Consider the following 20,976-nt stretch of genomic DNA (forward strand, 5'->3'; position numbering starts at 1 on the left):
TTGAATTTTCACTCCTTTTTGCCATTTTACAATTTTTTGATCTCAATCAATACCTTACTTAAAGATTAATTAATTGAAAAAAGTTAATTGGTCAATCAGACCACGAACTCTAATGGAGTACATACATTATTATTTATACAGGCTGTATTACATAGAATTTAAAGTTCAATTTTGATTTCAGCACAGGGAAAAGGGGCGCATGCGATTTCACGCCCTTCAGAACGTCGAGCTTGTCCTCAATTTTCTAAGATACAAAAAGGTAAGTTTTAATTATTATATTATGGCTAACATGCTCAGAACATAAAGCCATTAAAAAAATTATTATATTTTTTTGTTTTTTAATTTAATTTAATTTTATTTTGTATTTTTTTAAAGATAAAATTAGTCAACATCCGTCCAGAAGACATCGTAGATGGTAACCCAAAACTGACCTTAGGCCTGATTTGGACCATCATCCTTCATTTCCAGGTATGTGCATGTCTTGATCATATCACTATAAAAAGGTCATAAAGTGTGGAAATGGTGGAAGACGAGGGCATCGAACCAGAAGTCGAAGAAGTAGAAAATCAGTTGGGAAAATTATACGGCGAAGAAGCCCGTATGGACCGACTGGAATGGAAGAACCGGCTTTTAAATAAAAATATCCAATTGAAATGACAAAATAGGCTAACGAACCTCCGAACCTCTGGCACTGGGCCGGTCCAAAAACGGAAATCGGGCCCAGGGGAAAACAACGTCATTCAGGTTTTCACTTTCATTGTCGGATAGGATACAGGTGTGCCCTCCGTCACACCTGAAAGGCATCGGGGGCGGGGGGGCGGTCTGGTGGGGATCCGGGACCCCTTACATCACATAACAACCAGTCTCCTTTTAACTCTCGTCCGAGATCGGGCAGATGATTTTTTTTACATTTTTCCCGGCAGAATAAAGGGTTTTCGAGTCGGCAATTAAAGCGGGCCAGTTGGATTTCATCGAGGCAAGTCTGTTGAAAATTTATACTAAAACCTAAACCCAGAAGTAACACTCGAAAAGCTCGGAACCCTCCGCCCTCGACCCCACGTCAACAGGTGGTTTGACATCTACTCGGCCCATTTTTGAAGTCCTCGGGAGATTTTTTCGACTTTCAGTGTTGTTTTCGCGATCCCGATTCTTCCAGTTGGTGCCGGGTGACGGACGTCCTTGGGAGTTCGGTCCTCCGGATGTGCCGACTGTTTTCTCGCTTTTCCTGAACCCGTTCCACATAAAAATCTGCTCTGATCAAAAACAAGCCTAAAACGCACATGTTAAAATAAAGGAAATTTTGCCTAATATCCACACAATAATCCAACTTAAAATTCACACGAAAGACTTTAAATTTCCCTTAGAACTATTAACTGAAGACTTTCAATGTATAGCTGGAGACTAACGACAAAAAATGTCATTGCCTTCTGCTTTAATCATAACGCAAAAATTGAAGTCTGCTACCATAGCCAGCCAGTCGGTACAACCTTGGGTTAAACTTTACAATTCACTAGTAAAACTTAATTTTCCCTTAAAGCCAAAAAGATTGGAAAACATTCTGTCAACAACACGGGATAATAACAAAAAACAGCTTTACTCTCTGCTTTAGCCAAAATAATTCGATCAGTTTGACCATACAGTAAACAAATCACTAAAAACGCTGAAATAACATAATATTCATTCTACAACGCCAGGCACCGACGAAAAATTGAATCGTTTAAACCATGCATACCAGATTTTATCAAAATCGACCTAATAATGTAAAAATTACGTAGTGTTAAACATTAAAAACACTATTCCATCTGCCAGGTTGATTATGTGAATATGCCGAAACAAGCAACATTTATAATAATGCAATAACTACTGATAAACAACAAATAAACAATGAGCTTTTAATAGAGTTAATATTTTCCACTACCCTTACATCTTAAGGGATTATTCGACCGACTAAGCTGTAGACTAACGAAAAAATAGCCTTTTTCTTTAATCGAGTTGTGAAACATTTCCTCATTTTGCCCATTAAGCTCCTGTTCCTGTGACGGTTTTTTTTCCCCTTTCAAATATTTTTACATATCCAGTCGTAAATTCAAAGTTTCACCTTGAATTCAAATCCTCCGTAGACATTGGCTTTGTTAAAATTGTTCATAAGATATTCATAACTGAAACTAAATCGGCAGCTTTTTTGGCCGTGAGGGCACCCTGCTGGAAAAAAGCTATTGTTAGTAAAACCTTCATAAATCTCGTAATCCATTGCAGCATACTACTGGCATAAATTGATGAAGAATATTTCACCTAACCTTACTTTTTACACCAGTAAACCGAAGTTTTAGGATTATCAACGATAATTAATTGAATATACAGGTAAAATTGATTTATTTGTAGCTTTGAGGCATACAAGATAAATTCATTTCCCATGAAAATTCAATTAGAAAATTTTCCATTTTAATATATAGTCAACTAGGTAATAGGCTAACTTATTTCTTCTTACCCTTAGGATCGTGAAATGAGTAAAGCCATAATTTGGCCATTTATTAAATATAAAATCGATTTACAATTCCAGATGGTATTTCTGGAAAACCTTGGCATAAAATCCTTAAAGGTTTCTTGATTGTTCATTGTTCCCTTATCAGGTTTCAATGGAAAATAGAAAAATTAAGTTATTAATGTTCTATGTCCATACGAAACACTTAAAGTAGTAGTAGTAGTAGGACCCCTTTCGGCTGTAAACTACCGTCAATAGATTAACTCCAACAAAAAAGCCTTGAGGGTGTTTGTTTATAGATTAAAGGAGTGTACCGATTATTTGACCATGGTGCTTTAGTAAAGTTTATTTTTGATATATCGTCGTGCTTTTTTTATTGTTTCCTCCGACGGCTCTTTTGACCTTTTTTTCTCAACAAAGAGTTTGGCTTGTTAAATAATTTCTATATCACGCCTTTTGACCTTTGCTTTTAAAGGTTTGACTTTTCACCTTGAATTTCTTTATTGTCCGGCCCCCGAAGGATTTGGGTGAAGGACAGGAAAGCTTGCCAAGCCGCACGCAGGACTTTGCGGAAGTCGGGAAAAATGGATAAACCCCGTTTCCCATGGCCGCTTTTCCACATTGTCCGTCTTTTTCAGCTTTTGCTAATTGCAAATCGGTCCGATCCCATCGGAAGACGCCCACGGTAACCCACGCTCTGGGATTGACAGATGGTGAAAGTTTATTTTTTACCATTGCGTCATTTTGTTCTCCTGCGACCTTAAACGGGCTTTTAACCGGTCACCGTCCCATCTTTGGCTGTGATAACCTTGTTTGTGATCCAATTCTCCTCGCGTTTTACCCACCGAGATGTTTCGTGGGCGTAAGCTTAAAACTCCCTTTAATTATTGTTAATTAATCCTAAATGCCTTGCGTGAAGAAAACGTTTATCATTACCTCGACTTAATTTCACGTATCATTTGATGCGTAGGCGTCTTAAAATCCGAAAACAAAGCCTTTTCCATGACAGTTATCTATACTGGAATACCTTTGTATTATAATTTGAGCCATGTTGCAATTTCCTTTTTCGTAAATTACTGTTAATAGTCGGACGGGACTTCGTATTATGTCCTACCTTTAATGACCCCTCCGTTCCGTGCAGTCGTGAAATGTCTTGTGCGGATTCACAACTTTCGATTTCCCTATCTGCCCTATCTACCCTGAAACTACCGACCAGACTTCCTACGTAGAAAGTATTCATCGTCCGATACCCACGTCGGGTCTGGGAAGGGTGTTCGAGCTTTTCTTGTGACAGGATTCCGTTAGTAACAAGTCCTCTGCGCCCAGGGATGGACCGGAGGCTGTACAGTTTCGACCGGAACGGCCGGCTCGGTGTGTACGGGTCGAACGATACGCGGGCTGCACCCACGACGACCGCCGCGTCCCAGGTGACCAAGTCCGTGACGAGCCGCAGGATAAGGACCGAAGTACATCTGCAGTCTTCAGGAGGACGGAAAGTCACGAGATCTAGGCAACAGGTACCCGATTCCAGATGAACAGTTTCAAACTATACATCTGACATTTTGTATTGTGGTCGTTTTGGGTCCGCCTACCCTCACCGTTTTTATTTATCATGGTTAAACCATTGTCAAACTCACTCTATTATATTAATCGTATAAATAGTTTATCGACATAATGGTCCCTTACTTTTTCACACTGAGGAGTTAATTATTAATTCAGAAAGTGGGTTTGTTTTTCAAAAATGGTAACTATTCTTATTTAATTGTTAAATATATATTCTTGATTTTACATTATTAAAAAATATAAACGCATAATCTTGGTCCGCTTATCCTCGCTGTTTTTGGTTTCGCGCACCTGACTCCTTCAGACGAACACCTACTAACTCATATTGTTTTTTTTTTCTTGTTTTTTTTTCTTGTTTTTTTTCTTGTTTTTCAGATTTTATATAAAATCTTACTTAAGGATCATATTAGTTCATAAATCATATAAATTTTGACAGGTTGAGTCACCATTAGTTAAGATGTGTAGTTCTTGGGTTTTGTCCATATTTTTCTAAAATTATGAAATGTTAGTTACGCCCCTTTTTTTATTTCATTGTTACATAGATAATAGTGTTTAATTTACAGATTGTGTATTTTCTTTTTGATTTCTTTATGGTGTTAACAATCCTTTTTTGATCTAGTAAAATATGATTTTTTGTTCCTTTTTCCATACCGAATATTATATGTTCAATTGTTAATTCCATGCTTCAAGCCTAATCAAAATATGCAGCTTAAGTCTTGGTTTAACATCATAAAAAATAAACGTTCAGTTCAATTTTTTATGTAAGTACCAGAATACAAATTGATCCTTAAACTTTTTCAATTTTCATTTATGTTAAGTTAGCATTGATTTAGGAAGTACTCGACAATATTTTTAGTCAGTTTATAAAATTGAAAAACAAATCCAGAGTCTTTGTCTTTATTCTGGAAAATTTTTAAACATTTAACTTTTAAAGTAATGTATGTATTGCACAGAAAAATGCACAGTATGGAGCCGTTTTTTAAGAAAATTCCACAGACTTTATTGTAAAAAAAGTACAATTTTGATTTATTTAGGGAAAAACAATCATATTTGGTCTAGTATAAAAACTTTAAATAAACTTGATTTATTGTTTGGTCCTATTAAGCAAAGTAACTGATTTATTAATACAAAGTGCGGTTGAGTTGAAAAATTATATGTAGAAGTACCGGTGAAGGTCGTGGGTTCGAGTCCCGCTCGTGACACTAATTTTTCACTGGTTTATTGTTGTTTATTACTTGTCAATTATATGTTCACACCGAAACTTACTTTTGGACCAATGTGTCCCGCCTAATTGACGGATGCCCATACAAGACTTCCTTGGCTCCATATAGAGATCGTGTAGGAATGCCACCCGAAATGAGAATGTGCTAGAGCTTTTGGGAGTTTCTTAGTCTCCTGATGCGATTTTTGGCTTATGGCGGAATATTAAGAATCCTTCAACTAGGTTAGTTATATAAGTGAAAATGGTGATGGAGGAATTTTCACTACCCCAGGGAACTCCAATTAGGTTAGGTTATATAATAGGTGTAAAAGGTAATGGAGGAGTATTGAGTGCTCACTTTGTCAATTGTACGTATAAAAGACAGAATGTATTTAAGTGATTGAGTGAATGAAGTTGGTTTTAGAAACTGATTGTGTCGGGTGCTGAAAGAGCTAGGTTGATAGCCCCTGGAGAGCAACATCATAGCTGGACGGATAAGTGAATCTGACCCCCCAGGTGGGTGATCTCAAGGCCTGCCGGTAATTTATCGTAAAGTACAAAAGCTGGACTGCGAGAAGTAATAGGCTCAACTCTATATGTCTACATGGAAAGATTGGAGCTTATACAGGGTGTTCGGCTACTCCTGTTACAAACTTTGCCAACAGTTTCTACATTCAAAATGGAACCAAAAAGTCCTAATTAACTATAGTCCGAATCTCAACAGTTTCGGAGTTATCCCATTTTTCTGATTTTTTTAGATTTCACGACCTTGCTTCAAATAAACAATGATAACTCTAAAACTAAAAGGTTTCGGAGAAACCCGTTGAGCCATTGAAAACTAAGTTAAATTTCCAATAAGATGTGATCAATATTAAACTTGTAAACGTAAGGGAAATAAGCGTTTTCGTAGCGAGAACTTTGAAATATATATATAGTTTTAGTGATTCTAAACTGCTAATTTAAAAAAAATTAATAATTTCATTCAAAATTTCCTCTTTTTGTAATGTGTGGTGATTAGTGACCGTTAATCGTTATTTATTTAGCAATCGTGAGATGCGGTCTTGTGTGATGTAGGTTTCAGAAAAACATTTTCTTTATCGTGCCAACGTTTCGATCTTTATTGAGATCATCTTCAGGGCCTGGGATTTACTAACATTGTTTACATATTACAATTACATTTTGGATGTGGAAAAGTGAATTGCAATGCAAAATATATTTTATATATTCAATCAAAGTACAGGCCCTGAAGATGATCTCAATAAAGATCGAAACGTTGGCACGATAAAGAAAATGTTCTGAAACCTACATCACACCAGACCGCATCTCACGATTTCTAAATAAATATCATTTTTTAATTTTTAATTTTCCACCTTATCAATCCTTCAACCATGGTTTTTTCTTTTCCTTGATCAATTTCTTCATCTTTGAAAAGAGTAATTAAAAATTCAATTAAGGTTTTTTTAGTTGAGAAAAAAAGTCAGCGTCACGAGCGGGATTCGAACCCCCGACCGTCGGCTTGATACGCCGCTACTCTACCACGAGCTATCAAGCTATGAAGTAATTAAAAAAGCAATTGCACCACTAGAAAGGATATTAAATGGACGACGTCTTCTGAAATTTGCTGGTTTCTACGTTCAGAAATAGTAGTTTAGATAGAATCACCATAGTAAGTTATTCAATTTTTTTTTTCGAAGTTCTCGCTACTAAAACGTTTATTTTACTAACTTTGGCAAGTTTAATATTGATCACATCTTATTGGAAATTTAATGTACAATGGTCTCAACGTATTTGTCCAAAAACTTTTAGTTTAGGAGTTTATTTGAGGCAAGGTCGTGAAATATTAAAAATTAGAAAAAGTGAAATAACTGCGAAACTGTTGAGATTCGGACCACAGTTAATGAGGACTTTTTGGTTCCATTTTGAATGTAGAATCTACTGACAAAGTTTGTACCACGAGTAGCCGAACACCCTGTATAAATACAAAATCCAAACCCAAATTATATGTTCAATTGTCAAGTATATACAAAAATTGATAAACCTTTAGTCCAAATAATGTATGGTAACACCAGAGTTGATTTGCCTAAATATTTATTGAAAAAGCAGTTGGCAATACTGTTGAACATTAGTCTAAAGTAATAAACTAATTGTATAGAAAATTCAACTTTTTTTATGAAACGACTCATTTATCAGGATTATCACAAAAATATTTTAAATTTTCTACACGTGATTTATTTGGAGATGAAAAAGCAATCTTGTTTCGATCAAAATAATCTTCCTAGTTGCAGGTTGATGAAAAATTTGCATATTTCTTGGCTTTACATCATAAAATAAATAATATACATTTAGTCCAATTTTTGACTGTTAACACCAGAACACAAATTAGTCCTTAAATCGTGTAAATTTTCTCAAGTTGAGTCAGCATTGATTGAGAAATTATTCGACAACATTTTTCACTCTATAGTACTTAAATATTTTTCAACGGAATACAAAGGAAAGTTGTCATTTTTGTTGTATGGACCTATTTTTATAGTGTAAGATTTATTGACTCTCTTTAGTCTATTGATTTTTTTATAAAATTTTCGAAATCCGCGATATATTTTAGCAGGTTTTTTAAATTGTTTTTAATGAACAGTTGGTCCCTATTACTCACAAATTAACTTATTTGCGTTCAAAACGGGTTTTCTATTGAATGGCCAAGTTCCAAGGCCGCTGCTTCATTGATATTCGACAGAAATAGAATTTTGCACCTTTTTGGAGGATGTCGATGAAGTAAAATAAATCTTTCCTCACGCGAATCTATAATTTAGCCCCCCCCCCGGTTTTAATGTTCTGTCTCTATAAATTAACCATTTTGGCTAGGTGCTGGTGTTCTAGGAGTGGCGTCTCCTCGATAATCAAGGTCTTTCGAGGTCAATTGTCTTCCCCCCGAGTGGATAGATTCTATTTAATCGCGTTTTGAATAGTAATAGCACGTTTTAAATCATGGCTCGATATGTTAAATAAATTCCAGTCATCACACTTGGAACGTAGGATTTTTCATTCAAAAAAATAGCATCTACGTTAAACCCTTTTCTCTGGTTTCAGTGGTAAACATTCCCGGAACATGATAGCCACTAATCCTGTTATTTAAACAAGGATTAGTTCTGTCAAGATTTGGTTAAATTTTTATGTAAAAAAATGCAAAAAAAAGTTGTAAATACTTTTGTTTATTTTTGTAAACTTTTTTTTGGAGTGTACTATTTTGTAGTCATGGTGAACCGACAAAGGGTCACTAATCGGGTCCGTCTTCACTCGCGGGTTTGTTGAATTACTCAAGAGTTTCGGCATTGCGCCATCTTCAGTGAGGAATTTTGTTGTTATATTGGTTGTCCCTTCCTGTTATATTGGTCTTCCTACTCCGGCTGGTTCCGACTGTCAAGTCTCATTGGCCATTTTGTCTGTTTCAGCGGTTGGTTTATGTATTTCACTGTCAGTTGTCTCGGAAGCAGATGTTAAATGCTAAGCGTACAGTGATTCTTATAAAAATACACTATACAGCATAGTATACAGAAAAGCCACTTGATCGCATCAAACAGCTTCGTAGCAAACCTCAGCATAATAAATTTTCAAGATTTTAGAAATTACAATGTATATATATTACACAGGGCGGGCGACCAGGACCCGAGGGGTTAAAAGCCTGAGTAGGCCCGTACCAAATTAAAAATTACAATGTAGAAAATGAAAGTGAAAAAATACACTGACAGGCCAAAAATTCCACCCAACTGATTTTTTTTTTTTTTTCATAAAAATTCTGCCCTTAATTTGTCTCATTCTTTTTATGAATAAAATTAGTTCATGCTAATGTTTAAATTGGGAATATCAATTAGGCATAAACACATTTAATCCTTAATCCAAAACAAGGATAAAGGATTTTTCAATGTTTAATTTTTACGGAATCTAAAATGTTTATGCAGTCTCATTTGAATTCTAAATCAATAAACGGTTTAGTTTTCATCTTTGATTTCTTATTTTCAATTTTTAAACTTAAAAAGGCCACTTAGTGCTTAGGATGTGGCGCGTGGTGTGGCACTTATGGACGTTCCATCAGATATGCGACTATCGCCATCGGTGTTCCCTACAAAACACTGAGAGACGCCGTTAGAACTGTTCGAAAAACTGGGTCCTACCAAAGAAGGCCCTGTTCTGGACGGCCTAGGGTAACAGCACCACAAGGTGACCGTTTTTTGACTGACAAATTTTGCGAAACAGGCACCTCTCTGTTGTTGAAGAGATTCATCAGCTCCAGGAAGTTCGAGGTGTCCAAATTAATGAACGCACTGCACAAAGAAGATGAAATCAGAATGAACGGCTTTTCGCCCCGTAAGGATGGACCAGAACACACGTAGTTGCACGGCTCGCATTTGCTCGAGAACACAACCATTGGCCTTTGGATGATTGGTGTGCTGGACTTTTTACAGACGAGTGTAGGTTTGCTCTATGATCTTTAGATTGGCGTGAAAAAGTGTGGAGAAGGGAAATGAAAGGTGCGAACCCTGTAATTTTTCCCAGAGCCAACCTTTTCAACGTAGCTCAGCGACGGGAATTTCAATGGAGTCGCACAGAGTTGGTTGTTGTTCGTGGAGGGTCTTTGTTTGTGGATGCAATTTTAGAGCATCATGCGTTGCCTATCCTCGATGAGATCAGCGACAATCCTATTCTAATGCACGATAATGCCCGTCCGCATGTCGCTCCCATAGTACAAACTTACCTTCAACAGCTTATCATCAGGGTCTTAGCCTGGCCAGCCCATTTTCCAGACTTGAACCCCATCGAACATATGGATAACCTCAAAAGACAAATAAGAGCACGTCCATCACTTCCTGATACACTCCACGATCTTGAGAGGACTCTTCGTGAAGAATGGGCTAACCTCCAGCAAAGAGACATTTCCAGACTGGTAGAAAGTGTGCCGAGGCGTGTTCGAGATGTAATTAAGGCAAGAGAAGGAAATACGCGATACCGAAATGTTAATTAAAAATCTACAACAAAATTAGAACTAATTTTATCTGTCCTTCTTTTTTTAATGATTTTTTTTTTCATTTTTCATTTTCCTTAGCAATTTACACGTTAAAAAACGTGAAACTGAATAATATATAAAAATATATATAAATCAATTTATATTACAAGTGGGCGTTATTTTTTGCCTGTCAGTGTTGAATTTGATATGTTGATATGATGTTGATGATGGTACAGACCAGTAAACTGTTGAATATCGCTTATCTTAAGGAAAAGAACAATTGTAAAAATTACTTGAAAGTCCTTTTTTGTCGCTAGTCTCTGTAGTTAATTATTGTAGTTTTGCTCGTGCAGCTGTCCTTCGGTATGCTCCGAGTCCGCTTGTTCATCGAGACCACCTTGATATTTAATTTTCGCTCGTTCTTCAAATGCGGCGTTGTTTTCTTGATATTGATGTCTCTGCAGAATGACCCAGTTTTCAACTCCTATTAGCAAAAATCCCGCCTTGAAGAAATCGTGTAAATAAGTTGAATGTAGAGCAATCATTTCAGTTCGCCACAAATGCAGCAGAGCAATGTTATTTCTGCCTAAAGAAAACGCGAAGAATTTCTGCCAAAGCTTTTTTTTAAACAAGATCTTAATTTCCTTGCTAATCAATCACACTTTTGTTTGTCAAAAAAACCGCTTATCTTCGTATCGTATTGCGCTTATCCTCTGTGATACATTTGGAAAGTGTTACAAGGCGAAAGTTGTTGACAAATTTTCCCGTCTTCATCCAATATTCCGTGTTTAATGGGATCGGCTCGGCGCAGAAAGCCTACGTCCTTAAATTAAATCACCCACGGTACAGAACGGGTCGAAAAGATGTACAAGGTGCTTTTTTCAACCGGGTCAATGCCGGTTTGTGGACGGAATTCCAAGAAAAATAGTTTTCGCAACGGCGCGCATCTGTCGGGGTTGATTTGGACGTTTTTGTAAATTCCGAATTTCGTATGTTGCGTCCGTCTTCCACAAAAGGTTATTAGCTTTCCTCCGGTATAAGTAGCCCCGGTAAGGAGTCAAGGACTCGTTGCGAAATCCTTATTCAATCTCGGACGTTGCATTAAAGGACTCGAAAATCAAACAGGCGATGTTGGAAAAACATCTCTGGCATTTGCCAAACGGTAACATAAAATGTTCTTATGCTGAATCTGCTACACGTCCAGTACAACAAGAAACAAAATAATATCCCACATTCAAAATCGTCCTTCACGTCCTCTTTGGGAATAGAATCCTATTCTTTTATTTTTGAAGACTTTTTTAAGGTAAAATTTAAAAGAAAAATTTAATTTTTCTTAGCGTTTCGGCAAGTAGTGCCATTTTGGAGGAATTCATTTCTGTAAAATTTCATCTATTTTTTTAATTAATACATTTATTAAAACTGGTCAAATGAAACCATGTATTAATTTTACATTGGCTAATTAATAATTGTTCTAGTTGGTCTTTTTCCTTTTTATTTTGTGTAATATTTCAAATTGTAGGAATGAAGTTTGTGAGTTATTGTTAATTTATGTATTTATGATTTTTTTTTAGTGTTAAATGTGTTATGTTTATCTATTTCTGTTGTACGTTGTGTAATAGTTGCATACTTGTTTGCATTGTCGTTGTTTCGTGGTCATATTCTATTAGGTGAGTTGTGTAATTTGATTTTCCATCGTTGTCCCTAAAGGATCCGATAGGTTCTTTCCATGTATCTGTCCATTCATGGATACTGTTGACTGCCATTTGAAGCCGGTTCGTAGGTGCATAGCAAGCGTTGCAACGGTAATGTACAGCGAGTACAGCACGGGGCCTAAGATGTTGCCTTGTGCCAGCCTTGATTTCAAACAAATCAGTCATGTTTTAACTTGAAACGGTCTTTCCGAAAGGAAGTCAAAATGAACTTGATCTATAGGAAGAGAAAAAGGACAGCAACAACTAAGAAATTTTCAAATACTAGAATTTGCCTATTTAACTTTATAACCTCGTGCTTTCGGCTTTTGTACTTTTGTAATCTTTCAGTATAGCTTTGTTAAGGGGGAAAACCTACTCGTTTTGCGCAAAATTTAAGGTTTTTCTTGATTGTCACCAACGTGTAACATTTGACATCCCACGTTTATCGATCTTCGATTTCTTGTCTCGCTATTGCCAAATTGAAGTGGTTTTTTTTTACGATTTGCTCTACCGTTTATGATATTAGGTCAGGTGTGCGAGCTGTTATTTTGCGCGTAGGAAAGGAATTTCCTGTTGCGCAACGGCCCCTGAGGAACCAGAAAAAGTAAAAACGAGTGCCATATGGCGGGTGCAGGTGCCCTTGGCACGACGAAACGGTGCCAAATGTTCCAAATTTTGGACCACCGGTACGGTTTTTCGGATGGGAAATTGACGTTTTTTTTTTTAATTCGATCTTATGACATCTTCTCTTGCGTGCTATAGCGTGGGCAGAATATATCTAAAGTGTTTTTAGGAAGCCTTTTTTTTCTTGTCCACAAACAGTACGGCCTGATTTTGCAAAAATTTACGCTTTTGGAGTTATTTTACGTCATTGGTTTCAAATATCACATAAAATGTATTTCCTGTTATACACACTTTCGACTGTACTTAGGAGGGATTGGATATTGCAATAATAGTCCTTCCAATTTTCCTCCTTAGTTGCTTTTATAAATCAAATCAATCTCACCAGCATATCATCATTTCTTCTTGTGCAATATGCATTTGCAAATTATTCCCCCTGTCGTTGTTATTTGTTGTTAAGGCAAATTGGCATTTTGGTACAGATAGGATCACCTTTATAATAAATTTATCATTCCCACTTCTTTATTATCAACTCTGATCAATATTATTAATCTTGTGTCCGTGGTAAATTTTTCTTGTGCTACAAACTGTTATGTTCAATTTTTAGGAATAGGATTATTGTTACCTCCATTGTATTTCGTGGTCCGATTGACCCATTCTTTCAATTAATTAATCCTTATGTAAGGTATTGGTTGAAATGAAAAAGTCAGTGTCACAAGCGGATTCAAACCCACGACCTTTGGCTAAATACACCGCTGTTCTACCACTTGAGCTATTGTGACTTCGATCCACACCGACACCAAATCCCATCTCAACCTACCTTTCGATTGTTATCTCCTTTTTGCCATTTTTCTATTACCATTTGTGCACCTGTTTGTTTTTGGCAAGCTGTTGCTTTTGCGATAGTAGCCTTTTAAATTTACATTTTTACTTGCAACTCTGATTAAAATTATTAATCTCAGCGTTAATAAAATCACTTCTTTATTTTGCACATGCAATTTTTTTAATGAAATTTTTAAATTTAATTAATTAATTTATTTTTTAAGCCAAATTGACAGTTTGGTAATAGTGGTTCTTTTGATTTGTTTCTTTACCTGAAACTAATTTAAAAATTTAATAGCAGAGTCAAATGAAGATCCTACGACTCAAGATCCTCTCTTATGGAAATATTCCATCATTACTCTCATCCCTCAAGCTCACAAACGTCCCTGTCCTTTAAACCTCTCGCTAAGTGCCAGCATTGGCTGGTTTTTCATGGCATATGTCCTCCGGGAGCAGCACTGTCATTAGTGATTATTTGGAGATCGTGAAATGCGGTCTGGTGTGACGTAGGTTTTAGAAAAAATTTCTTTATCATGCCAATTTTTTTATCTTCATTGAGATCATCTTCAGGCTCAAAGTTTGGTACAATATTACCCTCTTTGCTGTTAGGAAAATTGCCTTTTGTGTTAGCAGTTCCTCTTGAGTTTCAACAATGACAAATAAGATCAGGGCTTGCAGAAGAAACAAGAAGATTATTACATCGGTACAAAACAGAATGCACTCAGCAGTCCATTTCATGTGGGTACCTTTGGAAACGAGCTGGCCAAGGAAGCAGCTAGCCTCTCTTCAAGTCAGTTACAACAAAAAGTCACTGTTGATGCTAAAAGAAATTCTAATTCAAAAAGTCTCCAAACAGTGAAATAGAGAATGGCTCAAACCGAGGAGCAGCACACAGTATTCAATTGTAAAATGCAGACCACTTCAGGGTCCACTACAACCTCACTCAGGAACTTACCACGATAATAATAGGTTTTACCTTTACCAACTTGGAATTATGCCTACCCTTAATTGGGGCCCCCTTAAGAAGCTTCTCCACAAAGCTGGTATCATCTTATTGATGACTGCCATTCTCAGGAGAAATGGAGAATGGATTTGATTATCTTCTTAATCTTCGTTTGCAAAATCAAAATGGAAATTCCTGAATGATCCCGTTATTATTACATACATATCGGGTTGTCCGGAAAATAATGCAGGATTTTAAGTTTTCATTAAAAAAAATCTATATAAAATATTCTGTTTACGTTTACAGGATTACTCATTTGTATGAATGTCANTTTTGATTAAAGAACATTGCTTTAAAGTAACTAGTTTCTTTTTTTTTGTTTAATACCAAAATCCTGCATTATTTTCCGGACAACCCAATATAACACTAAAATTTATTGAAATGATTTATTAATTAGTTGGCGTGTTAAAAAAAATTATTGAATTGTTATGGAGTAGTTAATTTCATCTCATCAGTTCTGAGTTCATTGTTGTTTATTCAAAGTCATCAATATATTACTCTATTCATCATTATAAGAAAAACAGAGAAAATTTATTAATCTTGCTGGTAGTTAAAACCATTTTTTTCTTGTGCAAATTCGATGCCTGCTTCTTCTTTATTGTTTTTTAACATTTCATTGGGGGCGGCGGTAGCTGCTATGATTTAGGCGTTGGTACGATGCTTGTCACTGTAAACGTGCAAGGTTTGAATCTCTAGCAGCCCTTTATTCAAACTGGACTACTTAGAAATGTTTTTTCCCCTCCAAAAAAAACGTCGTCATCCTAAGGGTTGGTATGACCGCAGCTATTGTGAATCTGCAAACAAAAAAATTCACATTCACAAAACATTAAAAAAAATCACTCCTACATTTTATTACTTTAAATGGTATATAATTAAGAGTAACAATCTCTGCAGTGTATAAAATAATTTCTTTTTTTCTTTATTTTCAAAATATAACTATACTGGTTTTACAAAAATATCCATTTTCGAATCAACGCAATTGTTTTTGAAATCTTGAGCTGAAACTATAAAATAATAATAATAATTTATTATTTTTAAATTAGTTTTTAAAGTGTATTTGTTTCATTATTAACAACATCTTTTTGGTTAAACAAATTTGTACATGGATGATATGAATAAACAAAGGCGTGAAATGGCAGTATGTGTCACTAAACATTTTCATCATTTCTTGTAAAATTGTTTCCAAAGATTTTCAGGTTCTGTGCAAAAAGCCTGTTTCTTGATGGGAAAAAAACTTAAATTGCCTTTAATCCATTGTGACATAAGATAAGTTGAATATCAAAAAGTTTATGATGATGTACAAGGTGATACCATGTATTTGATATTGACTAAGCCTGCTTTCAAGTCTAACTTAAATAAGTGGCTTAAAGACTTTGTGAAGAAATTTCGCAAAATGCAATTATGTAAATAAAGAGAATATTTATTACAAGCTATCAATGGGCAACAATATTTTTATAAAATTAATTTATGCTTTAATCAACCAATCATGCCCCCACCGTCTTCCTTACTTTATGGCTTATAAAAAAAATCATATGACTAATTCATGTGATACTATCACCATTGATTACTTTACAGATTTCCGATATAGTACTATCACAGCGAGAAGAGAATGTTTCACCGAAGGAGGTGCTCCTTAAGTGGGCTAAGAAATCAACCGCCCGATACCCTGAAGTCAGGGTGTCTGACTTCACCACCTCTTGGCGAGATGGCCTTGCCTTCAATGCTCTCATCCACCGCAACAGGCCCGACCTCATCGATTGGAGGTCGGTCAAGACGAAGACAGTCCGCGAAAGGCTTGAAACCGCCTTCTACAGTGCCGAGAAGGTCGGAGTCACCAGGCTGCTCGACCCCGAAGACGTCGACACACATGAAATTGATGAGAAATCCATAATTACATACATTTCTTCGATTTATGATGTTTTCCCAGAACCTCCTGCTAAACATCCACTCTATGATAACGTAAGATTTATTATTTATTTTATTTATTTATTTTCATTGGAATTTGAATATTTTATTTTACTTTTATTTCTTCTAATAGGAATCACAGGTGCTCACTCAAGAATACCGTGAAGTTGCTTCATCACTCCACCTCTGGATATGCGAATACACTTCTGTTTTCTCAGAACGTACCCTTCCTGCTACACTTCAGGACCTCGTCAAAGCGAGCCAGGAATCGTCTCGATTTAAAACCTATGAAGTCCCTGCCAAACAATCTGACAGGCAAAAACTTTCCCTTTTATACACCGAATTACAGGTAAAATTTAAAAAATTAAATTTTGCTTTTGAGTTAGTATTTATCTTCAATCGCTTTTCAGAAAATTTACGAGTCTACAGGAGAAGTAGATATTGAACCGGAGTTACATATAGATGTGCTCGAACGTAATTGGAATAAACTTCTTTCATTGCATCAAGAGCGCGACCAACAGCTTCAGGATGAAATTAAGAAATTTGAACGGTTAGACCGTCTTGCAGAAAGGCTCTCCCGAGATTGTAAGAGGGTCGATTCTCGATTGGACGATGTGGAATCTCGCGTTACCGAAGAGTCTCGACGGCTGGAACGCCTTCATCCGCTTGATGCAAAACGCAATGCCGAATCTCTTGAATCTGAAATGCGCTCAATAGAAGAAACCATCAATGGGCTTGTCCAAGACCTGGGCATCCTTAAAACAGTCGGACACCAAGCTGCCCCTGGCCTCGAGCGACGAGTGACCAAACTCCATCAAAAATGGGTCGCGCTTCGCTCCTCTCTCCATCAAAAGCTCATTGCTCGACTCGCATCCATGTCTTTCCCCGTTGTCGAAGAAAGAACAGTGACCAGGCAGACGAGAACCGTTTTAGAAACAAGACTCGTCGATACGAACCATCATTTCCGCTCATTGCAACAGGCTATCGACTGGTGCAAAGCAAAAATCGTAAGTTTTATAATCAATTTGTTATTTGCATTTGTACTAATGTCACTCATCATTCTAGAAACTCATTAATGAATCAGACCTTGGTAACGATCTTGCCGGTGTTAAAATTGAACTTTCACATCATGAACGAGAACATAAGGAAATAGACAGATTCAAAACTACTGTGGAACAGTGTGCTGCGGCTAAAACGCAATTCACTGGCGAGGAACAACAGTTATACCAACAACACTTAAACACACTTCATAAAGTATATTCGGAGCTTCTCACTACATCAAACAAACGGCTCAGCGATCTTGAGTCGTTACTCGATTATCTACAGTCACTGCAGAACCAGCTTGCATGGTTGAGTGAAAAAGAGGCTATCGAAGTTGCACGTGATTGGAGTGACCCTAACATCAATTTACTCTCAGTGCAGCATTACCACGATGTACGTATTACAATTTTTTATCCTCATTGAGAAATTGCATTTTGACTAAAGGTCTTTAATTCCAGAATCTGATGTCTGAATTAGAAAAGAGAGAAGTTTCCGTTCGGTCAGTGCTTGAGCGAGGAAATTCTTTAGTCCTTCAAAATCATCCAGCCGGGAAAACAATCTCAAGGTATTGTATCGAAAACTATATTTTTACAAATTGCATAGTTGCTTAAATATGATTTTTCAAGTAAGTTGCAGTAAGTTTCAAGTTTGTTATTTTTTTAGGTGGACTGAGCTTTTAAAAGAAGCTTGGTCAAGGCTTCTTCAGTTCTCACTTGCCTGTGAGATACATACAGAAGCGACGAGAAAATACCAAGAGTACCAGAAGGATTTAAGAGAGGCCGAAGCTTGGCTTCAAAGCAGAGATGAACTGCTCAACACAGTATATTCCGCATCCGAGTTTTCGCTTGATGAAGGGGAACGCCTTCTGAAAGGCATGCAAGAAATGAGAGAAGAATTAAATAAGAAGGCACCGTTGTTCGCCGAGCTGACTGCGAGAGCTGCCAAAGTGCCACCGATACGGCAGCGCCGACTTCCAGTGACCAGGCCTATTCAAGTAACCGCAGTCTGTAATTACACCTCAGATACGGTATACATTGAGAAAGAAGACACGTGGCTCTTGCACGACAATTCGGCCTTGACACAGTGGCGTGTTTCTTCGTTGTCGTCTCGTTCTAATGACACCAATGTGCCAGGTGTGGTTTTCTTTATTCCACCTCCTGGAAAGGAGCTGCTCGAAGGCGCTGAAAGGCTTAACCGATCCTTCGAATCGACTACTTCCCTCTGGCAGAAGAAACACATGAGGCTACGGCAGAACATGATATTCGCAACGATACGTGTGGTCAGGTCTTGGGATCTCGCACAATTCGTTGGCATGGGCTCAGAGCAAAGAAACGCAATTCGTAGAGCTCTCAATGAAGACGCAGACAAACTTTTATCAGAGGGTGATCCATCTGACCCACAACTAAGGCGTCTACGACGTGAAATGGAAGAAGTGAACAGACTGTTTGAAGAACTCGAAAGACGTGCAAGACAAGAAGGTTTGTTTCAAATTAGTCAAAAACAAATTTACATACCTAATTTTTTTTTTTTTTCTTCAGATGAACAAAAGGCTGCATTAAGAGAGTTCACAGAAACGTCAAATCGCATTCAGACAACACTTGATGAGTATGAACGTACACTAAATAACCGCATTCTCAATTCAATTGCCCGGGACTCCCACACCCTCGAACGCCAAGTTCTCCAACACAAAGATTTTGAAAATGATCTTAAATCCTTGACACCGGAAATAGACAGCTTACAGGTTTTGTTCAATACGCTTCCTCGTAAGTCACATCAGCATTCTGCCAAAGTCGAATCTATACTCCAACAGTGGAATACAATCTGGAATTACTCTCATCTCTATGTTGAGAGGATGAAGTGTGTAGAGATAGTGCTTGCATCTCTAGACGAGGCGAGGAACGTCGTATCTGAATTGGAAATAAAGCTCGCTTCTTTTGGAGAGATGCCGTCCGAACTCGAACCCCTTCGAGATGTTCATGACGACCTGATAAGATTACAAAACGCCATAGCTGCCCGTCAACCTGTGGTCGATCAGTTAATAGACGACGCTACAAATACTAGACGTGTCGTTGTACGTTCAAGAGACCGCACATCTGAAAGAGAACACGGAGATTTAGACCGACTGGACGAAGATGTCAACTCTGTTACAAAACGATGGAACGATCTTTGTGCCAACCTCGTACACCGGCTGCGCTCTTGCGAAGCTGCGTACTCCCTCCTTGACAATTTTGGCCAGACGTATCAGACGGAAGTAAAATTCATCGACGAGTCTTACAAGCAACTCAATGAACTTCCTCCGGTGTCACATGCCAAACACCACATTGAACCCACCAAGGTTTATAAAATTGAATACGTGCTTTTCTTTTTCCTTACTGTCATACTTAATTTTCAAACTTACAGGTACTTTTTACGAGCATTGTCGAGAGAACACAGCCCCTTGAGCAAGTCAATATCGATGGCGGAAGGTTTATAAGAGAAGCAAAGGTATCTTATAATAATAATTAACATTAATTTAAGTGACCTGTATATATAGATATTAAGTAACTGGTTATTAATTTGGTAAAAACTATTAAATGCTGTAAAATGCTTTAATATCATAGTTTTAACAAAACAACAGTTTACTTTTACTTTTCCATGATCAATCTAACTGAAAATAAAAATTAAAAAAAAAAGGAAAAGTAGTAATAATAATTATTATTAAAACAAAAATAAAGTAGAGTATGATTAAACTTCAATTAACAAGGGTCCGATTATGAGAAATACGGTGTTAATATTGAAAGATTAGTAGCATTAACAATTAACCCCATAACTAACCGGGGAAAAACGCAGATTTATGCAGTCTCATTGAGGAGGTATGCGGACGACGTTATGAAATGGAATCCGTCTTTCGAACGGCCTGAATACGAGGAGCCATCGCCTACCACAAAAGTGGAACAGATGCTCGACAACTTGAACCAACGATTCTTGACACTTGTGACGGTGATGCAAGACAGGATCAGACAAATGGCCGCCCTAAGCGGAGACAAAGATTTACAGGTTTGTACAATGTTTCGCTCTACCCTCACTTTTACATTTAATAATTTGACATATTTGTCATTTTAAATTCATAAAATTCTTTAAAGTTAAAATTATCTTAGTAATCACCTCAAAATGGTTCTAATTAATGTTTTGTTTTATACAAAAATGTTATGACCAGACACGAGAAAGATTAAAACATGAATTTTTGATTTTGTTTCAAATCTATAATAGAGATTTTTACAAATTTTCATTAAAAAATACAACTTGAATATTAACCACAAAAAATATATATATATATATTCAAGGATGAATGATTTACAGAAAAATTAAAATAAAATAATGACATTGATCAGGCACCCACACACCTACAGAAAACAAAATGATGTGGGCAACACACTAATTATCCAATTCGGACAGGACCCAATTACACTCCAATTTCTCCATCATGGAGCAAAACTTTACAAGAAACCTAGAAAACTATAATCATTTAACGACGTGTACAATTAACGTGTAAGACCCATCGCCCCTCTCTTCCTGTTTTAGGAGTTCGTAAGGATGATGAAACCAGCCCAGCTAAGGACTTTCCGGACGGTGTTCAGTATCACCGAGACCACGAAACAGATATCTAGCAAG

General features: G+C 36.8%; 1 protein-coding gene across 24 annotated transcripts in view; it reads left to right on the forward strand.

The window, feature by feature from the left end:
- The window catches only part of LOC106672032 (microtubule-actin cross-linking factor 1), a 156,139-nt gene that overhangs the window by 103,161 nt on the left and 32,002 nt on the right, over window positions 1-20,976 (forward strand). For 22 of the 24 annotated variants that reach the window (XM_024228201.1, XM_024228203.1, XM_024228210.1 and 19 more), the window contains 12 exons: window positions 182-259; window positions 376-468; window positions 15,955-16,338; window positions 16,418-16,633; window positions 16,695-17,291; window positions 17,350-17,718; window positions 17,784-17,890; window positions 17,989-18,803; window positions 18,864-19,660; window positions 19,726-19,809; window positions 20,155-20,361; window positions 20,887-20,975. In XM_024228201.1, coding sequence (XP_024083969.1) covers window positions 182-259; window positions 376-468; window positions 15,955-16,338; window positions 16,418-16,633; window positions 16,695-17,291; window positions 17,350-17,718; window positions 17,784-17,890; window positions 17,989-18,803; window positions 18,864-19,660; window positions 19,726-19,809; window positions 20,155-20,361; window positions 20,887-20,975 — 3,836 coding nt within the window. Of the gene's footprint in view, window positions 1-181; window positions 260-375; window positions 469-877; window positions 977-3,808; window positions 4,000-15,954; window positions 16,339-16,417; window positions 16,634-16,694; window positions 17,292-17,349; window positions 17,719-17,783; window positions 17,891-17,988; window positions 18,804-18,863; window positions 19,661-19,725; window positions 19,810-20,154; window positions 20,362-20,886; window position 20,976 lie in introns of those variants that run through there. The other 2 variants (XM_024228220.1, XM_024228222.1) reach the window with 2 other exon arrangements.

This window comes from Cimex lectularius, unplaced genomic scaffold (genome assembly GCF_000648675.2).
Source record: "Cimex lectularius strain Harlan isolate CLEC.00 unplaced genomic scaffold, Clec_2.1 scaffold170, whole genome shotgun sequence".
Lineage (NCBI taxonomy): Eukaryota > Metazoa > Arthropoda > Insecta > Hemiptera > Cimicidae > Cimex > Cimex lectularius.